Consider the following 21852-nt stretch of genomic DNA (forward strand, 5'->3'; position numbering starts at 1 on the left):
TTCAGGCATCTCTCTTTGTCATTTCAAAAATGCTGTGAAATGCCTCCTTTACTTGAATGTGGAGTCACCATTTTTTAAAATGCTCATAATAAACAGAAATCTTTGTTTCTTAGGACTTGTGTACTCAGTGCATTTTAACCTTTTTCTGAAAACAAATTTAACACTAAAGTTCTACATTTTAAAGTCACACAGGGAATGTTAATAAAGCCATATGCTTTACATTTATACTAGAAATTAATTTTTCCAATATTTATTTTTTCATCTGATAGATAAGTAAGGTGAGAAAAATGATTACTAAATTTAGAAAAATAATTACTAAAATAGTAATTAATGTCTGTACAATGAGTGAAAGCATAACCAAAAATAGCTCTCAAAGGTCTTGATTCTATTCCTTCATTTGAATGACATTTCTTGTGACCTGGGTACCAACCAATGGCAAAGAAATTAGTAATGAACTGATCTATATGAGTCTTATAAATTGACAAGCTATGGACTTTTATAAAATTACAAACAATAAATACTCCCATTATGTCTCTTATAGCTAACACTATAAAGGCACATTATAGGCCTCTAAATAGGCCGGCATCACATTACACAACTTATTTAAGGCCTGAGAAACAGTATCCAGCAGTCAAAGGGGAGCAATCAAAGGCAGATGTTATCTGGGCAGAAATTGGATCCAAGATAATGAATTTTATCTCAAGTGTCCAATGTTCTTTTTCCATCTACCTGTTTTTTTTTTTTTAACAGAAGTCACTAAATAGGAATTCAGCTTGTAAACTGAACTATGCTGAAACATATTTAGATGCTTACATTTTCTAAAGCAATATTAAGTTCAGTTTTTCATGTTCAGTCTTCAAGTGATCAAAATGTTTGATTTATGACTCCAGAGAGATGAACAATGAAGTGGTGCCAACAAATATTTTTAAACACTACTGGCATGTTTTTCATTTAAAATTTTTAGAATTTTTAGAATTAAAAATTACGGTTTCTGCTCACATAATCCATATAGTATTACATTAATTTTTATTATTTTTAATTTTTTACAAAGATTTTATTTATTTATTCATGAGAGATACCAAGGGGGAGGCAGAGACACAGACAGAGAGAGAAGCAGAGAGAGAGAGAAGCAGGCTCCACGGAAGGAGCCCAATGAGGGACTATCCTGGGCCTCCAGGATCACGCCCTGGGCCAAAGGCAGGCGCCAAACTGCCGAGCCACCCAGGTCCCCTTACATTCATTTTTAAATGGCACAAAACATATTTATTGATGAAAGAGAGTAATAGAAAGATAAGCCCAGGTTTATCTTAAAGTAACAAAAGTCACACACAGTACTAGTTTAACATAATAAAGCCAGAAAATTTAAAGTTTTAAATCTTCACCATCTGTTTCATACACATAGATCTGCTGGTGTGAGAACCAGATGTATGTGTTTTTTTAAAGATTTTTGAGCCCATTGCCATAACAGGTAAGAATCTGTCCCTTTGTGATAGATAGCCTAAGGTTAGATGTCATCAATACAACCCAAGAAACTTTTAAATAATGGTGATTAAATAATGGCATTCAGTGAATAAACTCTTCCCTGTGAGTCAGATCTCAATTAGATAGCACAAAAATGTCATCAATCAGCAGCAGTTTAATCCTTTCAGGTGGTTTTGCCCCCACCTTTTGGCCCATAGGGTGGCCAGATTATTAATCAAGTATTTATTTTCTAACAATCCAAGGCTATCAGGGCCTGAAATAGATCAATCATTGACCAAAGTCAATATGTCCTTTTAAAGAATTATCATGGTGACTTTTGCTGTGTATGATTTTTGCCTTAATCATATTTCCTGGTCCATTCTAAATGATAATTCTCTCTTCACACTTCCTTCACTCCACCAAGAGGAACCAAGTGCTTTCTTATCATCAGTGCTCCCATAATATTTAAACACCCCTCTGCTATAACTTCCCATGTTTTCTGATTCTGATATTGGTTGATAAGTCTTCTTCCCTCAACAAATAACCATCCTATTGAGAAGAGGGATCCCTTGGGACCTGGCACAATACCTGGTATATAACCAGCATCTGATAAATATTTGTTTAAACATCAATTACATAACAAAGTTAGATCTGTTGAGAATCTACTAGAAATAGTTACTTTGATAGTACCACACCTGCTTTACCTTGAACAAACCAGTCCTAATTAAAAGGACAGTACATAATACATTATTCAAATAATTGAGTAATTATCAGAAGGGTGGCTTACATATATTGAGGAGGTTGTTTTGTTGTTGTTGTTATTTGTTTTTTCGATTTTTATTTATTTGAGAGACAAAGACAGAGATAGTGAGAAAGGAGGAGAGGGAGAAGCAAGCTCCCAGCTGAACAGGGAGTCAAATGTGGGCCTCTCTCTCAGGACCCTGAGATCACGACCTGAGCTAAAGGCAGATCCCCAACTGATTGAGCCACCCAGGAGTCCCTATTTACTGTTTTAATGGAAAAATAACTATATAGGTTTATGGTATTCCCCAACTGTGGAACCTCTTCCAGCTTCTGCTTTCTTTTTCTCCACAGTGCTTTTCAACATATAATATTCTAGATATTTAACTTCTTAACTTATTTTTATTCTGTTTCCCCTCACCAGGACGTTAGTCCTGTGAGGCCAGGGATTGTTTTGTCTATTTTGTTCACTGCTACATCCCTATACCTAGAACAGTACCTGGAATGTCTTAATAAGCATCCAATAAATATTTGTTAGATGAATGAAAAGGTGAATGAAAGAATGAAATAAACATGTAGTCCTCAAGGAATTTAAAAATCCTATTAATTTGGCCAATAGCTTATTAAAAAATGTTTTCTGTTCCAATAGGTGTAACAATCCTAAAGAAAACAAAAGTATTGTGTTATAACTAATGCAATTCTAATTAATGCTATAGCATAACACAAAGCACAGGTAGTACTAAATGTTACGTCCTCAAATAAATAAGTGTGTAAACTAGTATGTTTAATTTGTTTAAATAGAAAAGAAGGAGTACTGTTATGACAGTATCCTGAATGCCACATTTTAATCAATGCTGAGGGGAAACATATGCCCTAAAAAGCTGCATATGCCCTAAAAAGCTTCCTGCCTTGACCCCCAGGAAGGAGAGCAGGTAGGCCTATACTTATAAGGAGACCTGCCCCATGCTGATAAAGATAGCTCTCCCCTGCCAGACATGAGTATTTAAGACTGCAGGGGCCATACCACTGAGGTATTACCATCTAAGGCAGAGATCAACAAGCCATGACAAGTTTTGTTTGGCTCCAACCTAAGAATGTTCTCTTACACTTTTTAAAGGGATGTTTAAAAAAATAATAGGGATATGAGACAGAGACCTATGAGTCCATAAAGCCTAAATATTCACTGTCTCTTCCTTTACAAGAAAAGTTTGCCTTATATCCTTGTCCATGTTATTTTTACTCCCCAAAGCCAACTTTTCCTTTAGGTACATTCCATAGATTTTGTAAATTCTCTTTTGAGTTTTCCATGGTATCAAAATCACATAGGATATTTCATGAACCAAATTAGAGAGGCCTCCAGAACCAGTCAAGTGTCCTCTTCTCATTTCCCATAAAAGCTAACTAAGCAAAAGATCTAGGCCAACCTCTCCTTAGCCACTCCAGGAAAATCATACCCGTCCTCCACTGCAGAATCAGGAGGATGAACGTTGATGAAAGATTTCCTCAAAAAGAGTGATTTTTAGCTAGATGATGACTTTCTTAGATTCAAGATATCAAAGAAGTCTACCAAGGAACAGTGTAGAAGTTACTACTCAAAATTTTCATGAAAACCTGTAACACTAGAACTCCAAATGTGCTGGCAAGACCATCTTATATATTCTTACTGAATTAAAATATAGACAAATGGAGCAAGGAAGGATAAGTTCACTTAGCTCTTGGCAAATGGCAGGACTAATGAATGTAAGCCTATATTCATGTTTCTTTCTGGAAGTTTTTTTTTTTAAAGATTTTATTTATTCATGAGAGACACACACACAGATAGGCAGAGACACAGGCAGAGGGAGAAGCAGGCTCCACGCAGGGAGCCCGACGTGGGACTTGATCCCGGGTCTCCAGGATCACGCCCTGGGCAGAAAGCGGCGCTAAACCTCTGAGCCATCTGGGCCGCCCTCTTTCTGGAAGTTATTTATTGGGTATTTCTCTGGCTCTTAAGCCATGAATGCTCTCTTAACACAAAGTTTTTCATCTTTCCCTAAAGCCTAAAGATGATCTATATCCTTCGATTCACCCATCTATACATTGCTGGACTCCAACAAGTGACCTATATGTTGGCTGTGAAGAAGGTCATCTTTTAATGATTAATGGAGAAACCTTGAAAGTGACTGTACTTAAGATAGAAGACACAGTAGCAAACGGTGAGAAACTGCTTTATTTCATTATTCCCAGAAGTATAGCCATTGGTGATGGTTTTACACTTGAAGATAGATGTTTGTTCCCTATTTTGGGGAACATCTTTGATTCTTTTCTTTTATCCCATAGTTCCCAGGTCCTGTGGGTGTTCCTCATAGCTGATGTTTATTGACTAGTCTATGCTCTAGGCATTCTGCTATATTCCACATGATATATTTCCTGTAACCCTTCAAACACGTTATAAAGAGATACATTTTCATTGCCATGAGACAGATGAAAAAATGGAAGCATTGATTCCCAAGCTCATATAACTAATAAATTGTGGAGTTGACACCTGAACCCAGGCAATAGGACTTCAGATCCAAGTTCTTAGCTGTATCCTTTCATATATATATGCCTGTTCTGTTTAATTTAAGCAAATTATGCCCTTTCCTGCCCTCTACTATCTCAAGGCCTTCTTTGACCTCTTTTAAGTCTAACTGCCATCTTGAAAATTATGTTTGTGTTCCTTGTATAGAATTTCTAAGAGAATGTGATCTATTCTTAGATCTTCTGTCCATTCCTGGTCCCATCAACTGTGGCCAGTGTTGGGCTTTAGTCACAGAAGCTAATGTCCACTCATTAGGGGTTAGGTGTAGACCTTTTGAGAAGGGAGCCTCACCAGCACCAGCTCCCCAGTCTGTCCAATGTACTCTGCATTCCAGTTTGTCTTAGTATTTCACATCTTGATTTCTGCAGCAACCTTAGCACTCACTTCATTGACCTTAACCAACAGCTAACCCAAACCAGGTGTCTCATCCCTGCCAAACCATCCTTCTTAAAGACCACTTCAACATGAAATTCAAGGACTGTTCTGCCTTGGTTCCAAGCCCTTTCTGATCTGATCCTACCTGCTCCACTGACATTATTTCCTTCTACCCACCAGGATGAGTTTTCTGATCTAGCCAGTCATTTCTTCTTGTCATTTCACAAACCTGTCTCCTAGCTCACTCCTTTGCCAATATACTCTCTGAATCCTTAAATTTCCAGCTAAATACCACCTCCTACAAGTTTCCCCCAGGGCAGTGCCTCTCATCTATTCCTGCTCCTATTTCTTTGGTTCAGACATCATTGAGGCCATTAAGTTTGACTTTTCCTGCTCCAGCCCTGCCTTCCTTTTACTGTCCCTCTACCCTCCAGGTTAAGTTTTCTCTAGTCTAGTATCCACAGTACCATCCCAAAGCTCTCTAAAAGGTAAACCTCTTTTGTGGCGTGCCTTCCCAGTTCCTGCTCCTCCCGCACAAGCCTTAGAGAAGTTCTCATTGTTCCTGTGCTGTCTCCAAATTCTACCTGCTGGCATTTGTAGTTATCTTTGTCTAGGCTGTCCTTCTCTTCCTTGTTTACCTAGTGAGATCATCCTCTGTGGAGCCTTCCCTGTCTCCACCACAACCTTAGGGATTCTATCAGACTCACTCCCTTGTTAGAGGCTCATCCTGTGCTTTTACAATGTCCTGTGTGCATGTCTGTCTTTCCCATCAGGTATCAATTTTCTGAAGTCAGGAACTGTGTTTTACTCATCATTTGGCTCCAAAGTTTAACACCTGTATGTGTTTGTAAAATGAATTCTAAAGCAATGTTTCTCATGTCCAAACTGCTGTCACATATGTAATGTTATACACAATTTAGGACTTAATCATGTATAATCTTATATTGTTTACTATTTCCTTCCTGTATACTATTCCTAATAATTTTCATAGTATAGTATACATACTTTCATATAAATATTTGTCTAATGTCTACAATGTGGAAGACACTAAGCAAGGTGCCTCAGAGGTGACATAAATGGCAAATATATGATCTTATAATTTCCACTCTTGAGGGATTTATATTTTATTAAAGAGAATTAAACAAATAGATAATTATAGCCAGGTAGATTAGATAATTTCATTAAAGAGAAACTTAACAAAGTGCTATGGGAATTCAAATGAGGGAAACAGGCCAAGTTAAGTCATTTTGAAGGTTGCATTTGAAATGGGCCTTGCAGGATGGGTTCACAGATAGATAAGCGTAGATGGAGTTTTGGGCAATGATTATCTGTGGACTGGGGAGGATTGAGATACAAGAAATGGACCAGTCTGTCTGGAGCATTGAGTGTTACATGGGGCTAGTGGGGAACAAAGGGACATATATATCATGTCTGACCTTGAATGTCCAGCTAAGGTACTTCTACTTAATTCAGCTGACAGTGGACAGACATCAAAAACTCCTGAATGGGGATGTACCCCAACTGGAATTGTGCATGGGGATATTAATTTAGTCATCATCCAAAAAAGGATGATACTAGAAGCAGGTACCAAAAGCATCAGGCACCTAGACTAGGCCTTGAGTGATAAGAACCTGGACTCTAGTGGTATTTGTATTGGAAAAGAAGGAACTGTTGGGAGGTGAATAGTCTTTGAAGGAAAGGACAGTATGCTTCTTATCATGTGGCAAAATGCCAAGCACGTAGTATATAGTAAACAAATAATTTGATGAATGCTCTCTTAGTTTTTGATCATATAGTTCTCATGGTTTGTCTACATAAAAGGTAATTTACTTTTGTTCTTTTCCCCCATGGACAATATTTTATTCATAACAATTATTCTTATAGAATATTTTTTCTTTTTACTTTTTTAATCTACTTTATTTACTGAAGTTTGAATTTACATACCATAAACTGTACAAATCTTAAGTATGCAGCTTGATAATAAATTAGGTTTGGGTTTATTTATTTTTTCCTGTCATCTTAAAATCTCTGACAATGCTTTTCTAAAATAAGAAAATATATTTGCTATATAATTCTACAATGTTAGTTCCACACATCTGATGATACAGAACTTTAAAAAGAAACTCATGTGATTTACATTAGTAATCAATGCTGAGCAGCTTTTATTCATTGTTTGGAAGGCATCATACCACATATTCTGATAGGAAGTTGATTTTTAGAAAGGATTACAAAAAAATGAATAGTCCTAGGAAAGCAAATGAGATTAATTACTTTATATTGCACTTTTAGTTATGTGCCACCTGTTTTATCTTGTTTTTCTTTTCCAAAAGAGAGAAGAAACCTTATCAGTCCAGTCACCATGGCATATCAGAAGGGAGGCGTGCTGATTTCTGGAATTGTAATTATTTTTTTCTTCAAAATTAATTGTTGTCAAGAATATATACAATTTCAAAAAAAATAATATATACAATTTCCATTTGCTGCTACTTACTATTATGAGTCATAATTTGGGATGTCAGGTTCTATCAGATTATTAACTAAAATTGTTTCCTTTTTAAAAAATAAATAAATAATAAAAAATAAAATTGTTTCCTTTTTGGATGCTATTAAGAAACTTTTTATATGAAAAATTTTCAAATGTATATGAAAGTAGAGACAACAGTGTAATGGGCTGCCATATATCTAGACTATTGCAAATAATCAAAAATAGAATTAAAAACTCCAGGCCTAGGGTGCCCGGGTGGCTGTCAGTTAAAGCATCTGCCTTCAGTTTAGGTAATGATCTCAGGATCTTGGGATTGAGTCTCACTTCAGGCTTTCTGCTCAGTGAGGAATCTGCTTCTCCCTCTCCCTCTCCCTCTGTGCTCTCTCTCTCTCTCAAATAAATAAATTAAATCATTACAAAAATAAAAACTACAAGCCCCCTAGAACACCTAATATCTGTCACCCAACTTCATGCCTTTTTGTATACTAAATATATTAGGTTGTCAGACACAAATGGAACCTTTTGTCTAAGCTTCAGCCTAGCTTCTTGTACATGTTATTTAGCTTACCTGTATTATACGATTATTGTTCATGTTAGAATTAGCATTAATGGCCTTCATTTACTTGGCACTTACTTTGTGCCAGGCACCATGCTACGTCCTTTGCTTGTATTATCCTATTGGTTCTCATAATGATGCTATCAAGTAGGAACTATTAATAACCTCCTTATACAAAGGAAGGAGCCAAGCCTTACGTTGGTAGCCAGTAAATGGAGTTGCTGAGGCTTGAACCCAGGTGTGTCAAACTCCAAAGTCTTTGCTCTCATTTATTAGAGTATACAGCCTCAGTTAAGTATGAAAAGGGGTCAGACTGCAGTGCTTTTCACAGTGTTGGAATCAGTGCTAAAGTTCGGAGCTGACTTACACTAAAATCTGAGATCTACTGGTAGATGGCCCAAGACCACTATTAGCTTTGTCTCTTCCATTGCCACAGATCGCATTTCCAGGACCCTGAGAGCAGTTAGGCCGTGATGACAAGAGATGTAGCTCCATCAATGAGAAGCAATCTTGAGCTCATAAACCTACATTCAGCTGGTGATCCATTCCCCTCCCCTGCAGACTTGCAACAGACTATTATCCTTGGACCCCCTCCCAGTGCTCCACTTCCTACATTTAGTCTGCATTAATGATCTTTTATGACTCTTGTCCTTCTCAAGACCACCCTAGGCATTTTTTACTTTTATTTTTATTTTTTTCAGAGAAAGCACAAGCAGGGAGGGGCAGAGGGAGGAGAGAGAATCTTAAGCTGGCCCTATCCTCTGTGCAGAACCCAATGCAGGTCTTGATCCCATAACTCCAAGACCATGATCTGAGCTGAAATAAAAAGTCCGATGCCTCACCAATTGACCCCCCTAGGCGCCCCCCACCCTTAACATTTCTTTTTTTTTTTTAGCATTTTTTAAAACCTAGTTTAGAGACTCTTGGCTGACTCAATTGGTAAAGCACGTGATTCTTGCTATTGGTGTTGTGAGTTCAAGCCCCACATTGGGTGTGGAGATTACTTTCAAAATAAAAATTTAAAAACTAAACAAATAGTTTATAGGAATAGTTGGAGCATCTACTCCATGAGAGATGGAGAATGATGATAAGTTTGGAGAAAGCACCTTGCATATTTTGTCCCTCAGTTCCCAAATATGTGAACTCAGCCATCTCACTAATGTATATACTTGATAGTGGGATCTAATCCAGAAATGATGGGTTAATTTGCCCAAAGCCACCTCACTACTGTGAATATAACTCAAATTCCTCTTGAGAATAAATGAACCTAAGTCTGTTTACAGCCAACCAACCAACCAACTGATTTTTACTGGATTTTTACTGATTTTTACTGTTTCTAGCAGGGTGAGAAATGCGATAGGAAGATTAAAGGAAATAAACAGCACACTTCCTACCTTTGGGTATTTAGGGAGAAAATAAATGCACATAATAATGGTTAAAGAAATGCACATATTAATGATTAACTCATTAAGGCTAGTGTTCCTTGAAGTAAGGAGACTGCTATATGCAAACCACATAATGAACTGCTTCATTTGCCCTATCTCCTAATAATGAAGAAAGTGGTAAAAAGATAGATGCTAGATGGATGGAACTAGAGGGTATTATGCTAAGCAAAATTAGTCAGAGAAAGACAAATACCATATGATTTCATTCATTAGTGGAATTTAAGAAATAAAACAGGTGAACATAGGGGAAGGGAAGGAAAAATAAAATTGGATGAAAGTTGAGAGGAAGGCAAATTGTAAGAGACCCTGAAGTCTAGGAAACGAAGTCCCCTTGCTGAAGGGGAGGTGGGTAGGGGGGAGGGATAACTGGGTGATGGGCATTAAGGAGGGTACTTGATGGGCTGAGCACTGGGTGTTATATGCAACTGATGAATCAATAAATTCTACCTTTGAAACTAATAAAACAAAATTCCAACTTTATTAAAGAAGATCTTACTTGAAAAAAAAGATGCTAGAGAAGTTCAAAGAAAGGAGATATCAGTAAAATTATAGGTCACAAAATTTTGTGTCACTAAAGAGATGAAATTGAAACTTGACCAGGAAGGGTGGTTAAAAGTTGCTTAAATAAAGATAAGACAGGGCATTCTAGATAATGTAAACATTGATGATGATTCCAAAAATAAACTGTGGTTGATAGTCAATAAGTCTTAGCTCATTTGACATGGATATTCTGTACTGACTGATACTGATTTTCTGTGTTTATATCATTGTTTTTGGTCTCTAGGATGGCTTTGTGTATTCTTTTATTATTAAAGATTCAACTTACAAAATAGAAACTTTCCTTGATGTTGAGGAGCCCGTGGAACATATGAGGTTTTCTCCAAATTGCCAAATGTTGCTGATTCAAACAGACAAGGTATGCTAGATGACAATTGCCTGATAGACAATTTTCAAATATTATTATTATTATCATTGCAGTACAGGAATGAAGGGCATAGTGCTGCAAAGTGATCCTCTACAAGTCAGAACTCCTTAGGTTACAAATGAAAAAAATACCTAATTTAATAGACCTAAATAACAAAGAGGGTTTTGTTCATTTATTTGTTTTTGTGCATGTAACTAAAAGAGCAAGGAGTTAATCTGAATCCAGGGGCTCCTCTGATGCTGCTGGCCTTGTTTTGTGACCATATCTTGGTTCTGTTTCCTCTCTGCTATCACTCTTCCCATGCAGATTCTCCATCTGAGAAGTGTCAAGACAGCCTTCTGCAACTCCAGTTTCTTTTTCTTCCCTCATGGTGACAATTGTGGAAAGACATCACACAAAATGTCCTAGAATTTAGACTCATTGTATTTACTTGGGTCACCTCTCTACCTCTGTGGCAATTACTATGTCCAGGAGGATTCTAAGCTGTCATTGGCAAGACCTAAGTCACATGCCTACCCTTGGACCCTGTGTAGAGTCAACCCAACCAAACATGGACTGATATTAGAGTTATGGATGGTTCTCTAAGGAAAATATGGGTTCTGTAAAAAGAAGAAGGGCAGGGGAATAAACACAAGGTAAAATGAAATATCCACCTCAATTATTATACTGTTAGAAAGACTCCTAATTAATGGAATGATTCTCAAAAGTCAGTATTAGCAATAGTTTATATTGTGAGACAATGACTTTAGGTGGATTATAAAGAAAGATCAATGATTTTTTGCCTAAAGGAAACTTAAGTTTAAATATAGAAAGATTTCAGTTGCTGGTAAGTAAATACCCAAAGTTAACTGTGCTGGAGCACCTGGATGACTCAGTCAGTTAAGCATTTGCCTTTGGTTCAGGTCATGATCTTAGGGTCCTGGGATTGAGCCCCATATCAGGCTCTCTGCTCAGTCTCCTTCTCCTTCTCCTTCTGCCTGCCCCTCTGCCTAGTTTTGCTCTCTCTGTCAAATAAATGAGTAAATAAAATCTTAAAAAATAAAAACAAAAACCACTGTTCTAACTATGTTTTAATAAATAGCAAATAAATGACAATCCTAAAATATCTATGGAGGACAGGAAACAATAAAAAAAAAAGTAACATAACAGGAGGGAGAAAGACTGAAATAGAACTTCTATAAGAGAAACTATACTAAAAAAGTAAAAATTAAATGAATATGTCTGACATTGGGTTGGACAAAGCCAAGGAGAAAGTTAATGAATGGAGATAGATCAAAAGAAGTTATATAGAATGTAGCCCAGATATTCAAAAGCAGAGGGTATATGGAAGGGAAAATAAGAGACATGAATAATACAGTGTATGTTTGATTGGAATCCCAGAGAGGAGAGCGAGTAGGGCACAGACAGTATTTAAAGAGATATTTTCCAGAACTGATTAAAGATATGAATTTACAGATTCAAGAGGTCTATTCACTCTCAAGCAGAATACTAAAAAGGTGACCATACCTGGACTTAACAAAGTGAAACTGTTGAAAACCGAAAACAGAAAATCTTAAAAGCAATCAGAAAGAAAAACAGTTTATTTCAAAAGAATTTCAATTAGACTAACAGCTGACTTGTCTGTGGCAATAATGCAAGTAAGAAATAGTGAAGTGTTATCTTCTGTGTAGAGCAGGGATCAGCAAACTATGGCTCTGTAGGCCCCAACCAGCCTGCTGCTAGTTTTTATAAATCAAGTTTTATTGGAACACAATCATACTCATTATTTATGTATTATCTATGGCTGCTTTCACACTAAGTAGTTGTAAGAGATCACATCCAAAGTCTAACATATTTACTATTTGTCCATTTGTTGAAGAAGTATGCCAACCCTTGATGTAGTGAAATAAGGTAACTATCACCTAATAGAATTCTGTACCCAGTGAAAGCACTTTTCAGTATAAGAGTGAAAAAAGGCATTTTTAGATGCTCCCAGACCATTACTAGGAAAATTCTAAAGAATGTATTTCAGACAGAAGGAAAATGATCCCAGATGGAAGGATTATGTTGCAAGAATGAATAATAGTAATAGTAACTGTGTGGAGAAGTGTAAATGAACACTGCCTATATAAAACAGTAAAAATAATGAGAGGTTGGGTTTAAAAAAAGCATGGAATTAAAATTCCAGACAACAATAATGTGAACTAGAAGGGGCGGAGTAAATGGAAGAAAGTGTTTCAAGTTCATTATTTACTTTCCCAAACAGAAAGTAAAGGTTTTAAGTAACCTTGTAGTGTTTATAAATTAAGTATGCCTATTATAAGTTCTAAGGTAACCACTAAAAGAACTGAAACAGTAGCCGAAATTTCTACACTGTAGATGGGGAGAGTGAAATGTTTAAAAAAAAGCAACCCAAGACAAAGTTAGAAAAGAGAGAGAAAAAAAAAAAAAAAAAACAAGTAAGAAAGTAGAAGAATAAATTAAAATGTAATATTTAAACTCAAATATATTAGTAATTACAATAAAAGTAAAACAGAATAATAAATATAGTTAAAAGGCAAAGGTTGCAATACTGGATTTTTTAAAAAAAGCAAAACCCAATTATACACTATTTACAACTGACACAGCTGAAGTATAAGTATACAATGAGATTGAAAGCAAATAAAAATAAAAACTACAGAAACATTGAAGGTAAATTGAAAATTGAAAGAAAGGGTAGCCCAGGTGGCTCAGCAGTTTAGTGCCGCCTTCAGCCCAGGGTCTGATCCTGAAGACCCAGGATCGAGTCCCATGTCGGGCTCCCTGCATGGAGCCTGCCTCTCCCTCTGCCTGTGTCTTTGCCTCTCTCTCTCTCTCTAATAAATACATTTTTAAAAAATTAAAAGTAAGTAAAAAGACAGAAAAAGTTCTAACATGTGAACATTAAAAAAAGAAGAAAGCCAGTGGTGCTATATTAATATTAGACAAAATAAATGTTCTGGCAAAAATCACAACTAAAGATAAATGGCTTTATTTCAAGAATAATAAAAGGTTAAATTCACTAGGAATATATAAAAATTAAAAATATATAGGTATTAAATAAACAGTCCTAAAATATATAAAGCAAAATGTGACAAAATGACAAGGAGAAACAAAGTCATTATCTCAATGGAAGCCTTTAATATACTTTTCTCAGTACATGATAGAATAAACTGTATCCCCAACACAGCAGCCAAAGTGAGAAACACTTTTCCATTTTCTCTTCAGAACCTTCCAGTGATTCCCCATGTTATTCTGACTAAGAGCCAAAATCCTCACTATGCTTTACTATCCTTCATGATGTGGATTCTCCTCACCATTGGGCCTGATCTCCCCCTACCCTGCTTCTTGTTTGCCCTGCTCCAGTCATACTGGCCATCATGCGTATTCTTTAACTCACCGAGCATGTTCCTCCCTCACAGTGTTTGCACTAGGTGCTCTCTCTGTCTGGAATGTTCTTCCCACAGAATCTCAGGAATCCTTTCTTTCCTCATTTCCTTCAAGTCTTTTTTTATTTTTTTTTATCATTCTTTTTTTGGTATATTTTTTATTGGAGTTCAATTTGCCAACATACAGTATAACACCCAGTGTTCATCCTGTCAAGTGCCCCCCTCAGTGCCCATCATCCAGTCATCCCATCCCCCCATCCACCTCCCCTTCCACTACCCCTTGTTCGTTTCCCAGAGTTAGGTGTCTCTCATGTTTCATCACCCTCTCTGATATTTCCCACTCATTTTCTCTCCTTTCCTCTTTAATTCCTTTCACTATTTTTTATATTCCCCAAATGAATGAAACTATATAATGTTTGTCCTTCTCCAAGTGACTTACTTCACTCAGCGTAATACCCTCCAGTTCCATCCATGTTGAAGCAAATGGTGAGTATTCGTTGTTTCTAATGGCTGAGGAATATTCCATTGTATATATAGACCACAATTCTTTATCTATTCATCTTTCGATGGACACTGGGCTCCTTCCACATCCTTCAAGTCTTTAAGGTCACTTCCATAAAGCCTTTTTGGATACTCAGTTTAGAATTTCACATTCTTATTTTGTCGTGTCATATCCTCTTTCCCTGCTTTATTTTTTAATTCTTACAAGCACTGCTGTTTAACTTACAGTATATCTTATTTAGATACCTTGTCCATTGTCTGAATCCCCCAACAGAATGTAAACTCCATGAGGGCAGAGAATTGTTGTCTATTTTGTCCTCTAATGCAGGTTCAGCATCCAGAGCAGTGCCTGGCACAGTGTAGCCACTCAATATTTGTTGAAGGAATGAATGAAAGGTAAAATCAGTAAATATCTATCAAATTTAGACTCTACAGAGTTGTTTTTTTTTTCTTAGATAAACAAGAACAGAAATATTCACTTTTAACTTGAGTAAACCTGAAAAACTTGTGTTAGTTGAAAGCTGACTTCTTTGCTAGTTAAGTGCCCACACCATATTATGGTTACTTGGCAGAGTCACAACTAAAAGGATACATTTTTTTGAGAGGTGAATTGGCAGCTGAGAATGATAAAGAAGTCATAAAGTAACAGCTGCAGCCACATCTCCACAATTTCCACAAAGGCTTATTTAAAAGTTTGTACCAGTGCCCACCATGGTCTAGTATGTGGTAAACCTTAATTTACCTTCACCAATTTTCGATTTTCCACATTTTCCAATTTTTTGTATAAATAGACATTATTTTGGGGGTCAGAAAAAATATTTTGTTCTGTTTTATAACTTAAAAAACAAAGGATTGGAGTTGGAGAGAAGAAGAAAGTCCTATTTATTATTTTAAATTATGAATGAATGATGAATTAATAAACAAAAAAAACTAAGCATCCAGATTTTAGGCTCCTCAAAGTTAGGGCCTTAGGTAAATTAATCTCTAATTTCCCATCACCTCTTCCCACACAGTGCCTTGCTCACAGTGGGTGTTTAATAAATATTTGTTGAACTGCATATACAATAATTGCATTATATTTCTTTTTCTTTCTTTCTTTCTTTCCTTTTTCTTTCTTTCTTTCTTTTTGTATATTTAACAGGGATCTATTTATATTTACACTTTTGGTGAGGAGCCAACCTTTGATAAAGTCCTAGAGGCTTGTGACGGGAAATTTCAGGCAATTGACTTTATCCCACCCGGAAATGAATACTGCATGGTAAGGAATATCTTATTATCTCACAGTAGGACTTAAAGAAAAGATTTTGGAAGATCATGTGCAACCTTACACAAATAGGAGGCAGAGGGTATTCTTGAGGATGTGGGAGAAATGCCAATCCCTTCCATCATCAAATCTATTCCCCAGTTAGAATGACATAATTGTATTGTGACTTCATAGTAGTAAGCATCTGAAAACAGTCAAAGCAACTGAAATCTTAGGAGCCATCCTGTTTATATTCACCATCCAAGTTTTCCAAGCCAGATCTTTCAACATTCATTGCTAAAGAGTTACCAAAACTCATTAAACAATTAGTGTTTGCCCTCTTTCTGAGTGGTACAGACTCTCTGAGGATGAAAATGAAATACTGGCCATACTCAAAACATAAATTCAATCTACTTATGAAAAATAACCCACCTACTATATTCAGAAAATAAACTTTTTCCTGGTGTTTAATTGCTTACCTTTATTGATCTCAAGAAACATTTCATTTTTTATGATGATCAACAAATCCATTAAGATTTTGGGAGTCCTAGCAAAATATGTACAAGATTTATATGAGAAATTTACAAAACTAATGAAGAAATACAAGATCTAAATAAATAAGTATTGCATGTACGTTGGAAACAGGACTCAATATTATAAAAGTGTTAGTTCTTTCCAACCTTACCTATAGATTCAATGCAATTTCAGTCAAAATCCTAGCAAGTTATTTTGTGTGTATCAATAAACTGATTCTAAAGTGTATACGGAGTGGCAAAACACTCAGAATTGCAAATATAATATTGAAGAACAAAGTATAGGACTAATACTACCCAATTTCAAAATTTATTACAAAGCTACAGTAATGAAGACAGTATGGTATTGGTAAAAGACTGGACAAATAGAAGAATGGAACAGAATAGAGAACCTAGAAGTAGATCCACACAAATATAGTTAACTGACCTTTGTCAAAGAGGCAAAAGCAATTCAATTGAGAAGGGACAGTCTTTTCAACAAATGGTTGCAGGAGCAACTAGACATCCACCTGCAGAATCATCATCATCATCACCATCACCATCATCACCATTTAGTCACAGACCTTACACCTTTATAAAAAAAATTAGCTCACATTGAATTACAGACCTAAATGTAAAATGAAAAACTAGAAAATTCCTAGAAAATGGCACAGGAGAAAAATCTAAGTGCCTCGGGTTTGGCAATGACTTTCTCGACACAACACAAAAACGTAATCTACAAGAGGAAAAATTGGTAAGTAGGATATCATTAAGATAAAAGACTTGTACTCTGGGAAAGACACCACTAAGAGACAGAAAATACAAGCCACAGATTGGGAGAAAAATCTTTGCAAAACATATATCTGATAAAGGACTGGTTTCCAAAATGGAAAAACAACCCTTAAAATTCAACAATAAGAAAATAACCAATCCCAGTTAAAAAAAAAAATGGGCGAAAGATCAAATATGTTGCCACAGAAAATATACAGATGGCAAATAAGTATATGAAAAGATGTTCAACATTATTCATCATTAGCGAATTGCAAATGAAAACAATGATATGACACCACACACATATTAGAATGCCTAAAATCTGAAACACTAGAATATCAAGTGCTAGCATAGATATGGAGCAACCAAAACCTTTAGTCAGTGCCTATAGGAATCAAAATGGTACAGCCTACTATGGAAGTTTGGCAGTTTCTCACAAACTAAATATACTCTTACCTTATGATTCAGCAATTGAGCTTCTTGGTATTTACTTAAATTAGTTGAAAATCTATGCCTCACACAGAAACCTGCACATGGATTTTTATAGCAGCTTTACTCAAAATTGCCAAAAGTTGGAAGTAACCACGATGTCCTTCAATAGGTAAATGGATAAACAAACCATGATATATCAATACAATGGAATATTATTCAGCACTAAGCATAAACTATCTATTAAACTATGAAAAGACCTAGAATAGCCTTAAATGCATAACCTTAAATGAAAGAAGCCAATTTGAGAAAGCTGTATGATTTTCTCTATATATAGAATGTTATAACATTCTGGAAAAAGAAAAGCTATGTTAACAGTAAAAAGATCAGGGGTTGCCAGGGGTTCAGTGGGGGAAGGATGGAGGTGGAGCACAGAGAATTTTTAGGGCAGTGAAACTATTTGCTACGATACTGTGATGATGAATACATATCATACATTTGTCAAAACCTATAGAATGTATAACACAAAGAATGAACCCTAATGTAAACTATGGGCCTTAGTCAATAATAATGTATCAATATTGGCTCATCAATTCTAATAAATGTACCACACTAATGCAAGATAATAATAGAGGAAATAATACGTGTAGGGGAGAAGGGTAAGGGCAATTCTGTACTTTCTGCTCAAACTTCCTGTAATACTAAAACCTGCTCTTAAAAGCAAAGTCTGTCAGGGATGCTTGGGTGGCTCAGTCAGTTAAGTGTCCAACTCTTGATCTCAGCTCGGGTATTGATCTCAGGGTCTTGAGTTCAAGCCTCATGCTTTTCTTTTTTTAAAAAAGTAAAGTCTGTTAGTTAAAAAAAATATATATAATTTCCTATTTTGAGCTTTATTCATTAAGCAATAATCCTGTTGAATTTCCAAGTAACTCAGTTATGTTACATGAAAAAAGTTTTATTTGATTTTTCTAATCCTAATTACTTATTATGTGTTATTTAAATTGTATAAAAGGTAATAGTTAATTTTTTTTCAAATCAGAAGTACTGAAGTTGTCATTGTCATTATAACCCATATGGATAAAATGAAAATTTATATTAAATCATCAGAGTTATTGATAAGGAGATTTAGAACGTGCTTCCATAACAGAGTCCTACTTTCTATTGAGAGTTTTATCTTTTTTTTTTTAATAGACACTCACACATTCAGGCGAAGTTTGCGTTTGGTGTATAGAAGATGGTACTTGTGCCGGCAAGATCTATCTGAATACTCCAGTAAGTGTGCCTTATAAATGGATTAAAATATTGAATTCTAATCCAATCCATGTTTTCATAATTATATGTCAATAGTCTATGAAAATACTTGTTGCAGATGCCTATTGCATCTTTTTTTTTTTTTTGCCTATTGCATCTTTACCTTGTATATAAAACATTTCACAGCCCAGAGGGTGGAACATAACATACTAAATTGGTGTATAGGAAAGTTTTTCTGTGATGGCAGTTGTTTCTGAAGTTCTTGTGGTTTGTGTCTCACTCATGTTATAAGTTTGTTGTGGATTGGCAGGGTCTCTGCTCCACAGAGTCCCTCTCTCAGGGCCAGGCTGAAGGAGTCTCCACCAATGAATTGTTCCTCAATGCCACAGTACAGGATGGGACTACTAGAGAGTCTTGAACTAGGTGCTTTTACTCAGAAATGAATCACCCCCTTGGCCATAATTAGTTAAATGGTCCCTTCTAACCTCAAGGAGGTTAGTTAGAAATGAAAGAAAACTGTCACTCTAACCAGCTTGAGCCAAAAATTAAGCAGTGGAGGTTATTGGCTTAATCAACTCTAACGTATAAGACTTGTCTGGCCTCAGCTATGGTTCAGTCCAGCAACTCAAATGATATCACCAAGGATCTTGTTTTTATCTCTATGTTTATAGTTTCATCTTAGGCTTCTTTTAGTGGTCCCCAAATGCCACAGGTGTCAACCTCACAGATGTCAGACCATCAGGGAAGGTTTTCTTCCTCTGGTGGGAAGAGGAAGAGAAAAGAAGTTTCTCCTTTCCACAAAGCCAAATGTCTTAATAACATCCCTGAACTAATCACGGTGGATAGGGAAATGAGAAATGCTAATTGGCTTCAGCTCAGGCTTCAAAATGGGAGTCAGATCTGTTTCACTGAACTCCCAAAATAAAAGAGATGGTTTCTTAGTGGATATTCAAGGGATTTTCCAGAAGAAAGTTGTATGGATACTGGGTGGCAAACCACAATTGTTCATAACACTCACCACAAGGTGATACCATTATTTCTGCTATGTTCATAGTACATTTTACATAAAATAGTATTTTTTTAAATAGTATTTTTTTAAAAAGGACCAAGAAACAATGGCAATTCTATTTCCCCCTTACATTATCATCATTTGATGTATTATACAGTTCTAGATGAGATAAGGATCTTGGTAGTAGAGATAGAAGTTGCAATCCTGGGATCCCTGGGTGGCGCAGCGGTTTGGCGCCTGCCTTTGGCCCAGGGCGCGATCCTGGAGACCTGGGATCGAATCCCACATCAGGCTCCCGGTGCATGGAGCCTGCTTCTCCCTCTGCCTGTGTCTCTGCCTGTGTCTCTGGCTCTGTCTCTCCTTCTATCTCTCAAGAATAAATAAATTTAAAAAAATCTTTAAAAAAAATAAAATAGGAAGAAGTGTCATAACTCATATAAGAAAATTACAAGACACAAAAGATACACAACTCAATAGGTTATATAAAACTCAGCCAACTAGTAAACATAAAAATTCTTACCTGAAAAATTGAAATATGAGTAGACTACATGCTCTGGTGACAAGAGCTCAATGTGTTCATTTCTATTAAAACTACTAGAGCTAGAAGTGATCTTAAAGCTCATATGATCCCATCTCCTTTTGCAGACAGGAGACATACAAAGGATTAACAACCCACCGAAGAGTCTCTGTAATCAGGATTTAACCTTGCTCTTCTTGGCTAAGGAGAGACATAGGCACTGTGAGAAGGTCTACTTTCTGTGCCAGAGAGATCTTCCCCTCATCTGAACAGAGGGGAGAGATTCAGACAGCTTTCACAGTTAATGACAAAGCTTCACTGAGCTCCAAACCAGGCATGGTATACTCGTGGTTCGACCTGAGCTGGGGGCAGTTGGTGATTTTTCCTCACTGGAGAACACTGCAGCCTTGTGGGGAACTGATAAGTGCACTGACCCAGCAATGCTGAGGCCAGATCTCCCTGCCTGTGCATGGGACTATGTTCCCCACATACATTTTAGGCAGTGGTCCTCAGAGAACTCTCAGATCTGGACACTAACAACTTCCTTTGGTGGTACTTGCTAAGGCACATAAGACCCCTCTAGATATTGCTACCTATGTTTAGCCTAGGCTACTATTATCCTGGAATAGAGAATGATTCCAACAGATTATTTTGAGAACACACACACACACACACACACACACACACACACACACTGAGAGAGACCCCTGCCAAAAAAAAAAAAAGAAAGAAAAAGAAAAACCCTCGCCATTTCATTCCAGTTTCACACTGAGATACACTGAAGACTCAACCTTTTGAATTCACCTTTAGGGACACCTGGGTGGCTCAGTCAGTCAAGCATCTAACTCATGATTTCAGCTCAGGTCATGATCTCAGGGTTATGAGATCAAGCCCCATGTCTGGCTCTGTGCTCAGCATGGAGTCTGCTTGAGATTCTCTCTCTCCCTCTGCCCGTCCCCCCTCTCAAAAATAAAAATAAAATAAATAAAATTCACCTTTAAAAATTAAGTAAAAACCTGCTCAGTTGGGCAACTATGCATTCTAATGAAAAAGGCCACCTGAGCTCTCAGCTTCGTCACCAGCTATGGGATTCTGAGGCAAATTGCTATTTTTTTCTTGGCCTCCATTATTCTTTCCTCAAAATGATGATTTCCTAAGGTCTTTTCTATTTCTAATGTTCTATGATTTTATTCAAAACATAAAAGAATAATTAATAATTATTAATTAATTATAGAATAATGAATACAAAAGAATAATTAATTATAGAAGAATGAATCTGATTACTTAAGTGTCATGAAAGCAAATTTATTCTCCTAGATATCATATTCTATAAATGATTGTGGGATAAGCAGGGATCTGTGATGCATGTCTTTGGTTATAAGAATAATTAATTATAGAAGAATGAATCTGATTACTTAAGTGTCATGAAAGCAAATTTATTCTCCTAGATATCATATTCTATAAATGATTGTGGGATAAGCAGGGATCTGTGATGCATGTCTTTGGTTACAGAATACACAGTTTGGTAATATGATTATTTTCTTGTCTTCCTCCATTGTACCAGCATCCCAGGATCTACCATAATCCAATAGATGAATGCTGATTTTTAAAAATCACTAACATTCTGTAAAGATGTCCAAAAGATTCTAGGGATGTATTTTAAATTTATTTTACTTTTAAATTAT

At 36.2% G+C, this 21852-nt stretch overlaps 1 protein-coding gene across 1 annotated transcript in view; it reads left to right on the forward strand.

Moving 5' to 3' along the window:
- The window catches only part of CFAP43 (cilia and flagella associated protein 43), a 112074-nt gene that overhangs the window by 16302 nt on the left and 73920 nt on the right, over positions 1-21852 (forward strand). Inside the window, exons 6-10 of the mRNA XM_041744950.1 lie at positions 4241-4397; positions 7468-7535; positions 10408-10539; positions 15577-15693; positions 18582-18662. Of these exons, the coding sequence (XP_041600884.1) occupies positions 4241-4397; positions 7468-7535; positions 10408-10539; positions 15577-15693; positions 18582-18662 (555 nt within the window). The remainder of the gene's footprint in view (positions 1-4240; positions 4398-7467; positions 7536-10407; positions 10540-15576; positions 15694-18581; positions 18663-21852) is intronic.

Source organism: Vulpes lagopus, chromosome 2 (assembly GCF_018345385.1).
Source record: "Vulpes lagopus strain Blue_001 chromosome 2, ASM1834538v1, whole genome shotgun sequence".
In the NCBI taxonomy this organism is placed as follows: domain Eukaryota; kingdom Metazoa; phylum Chordata; class Mammalia; order Carnivora; family Canidae; genus Vulpes; species Vulpes lagopus.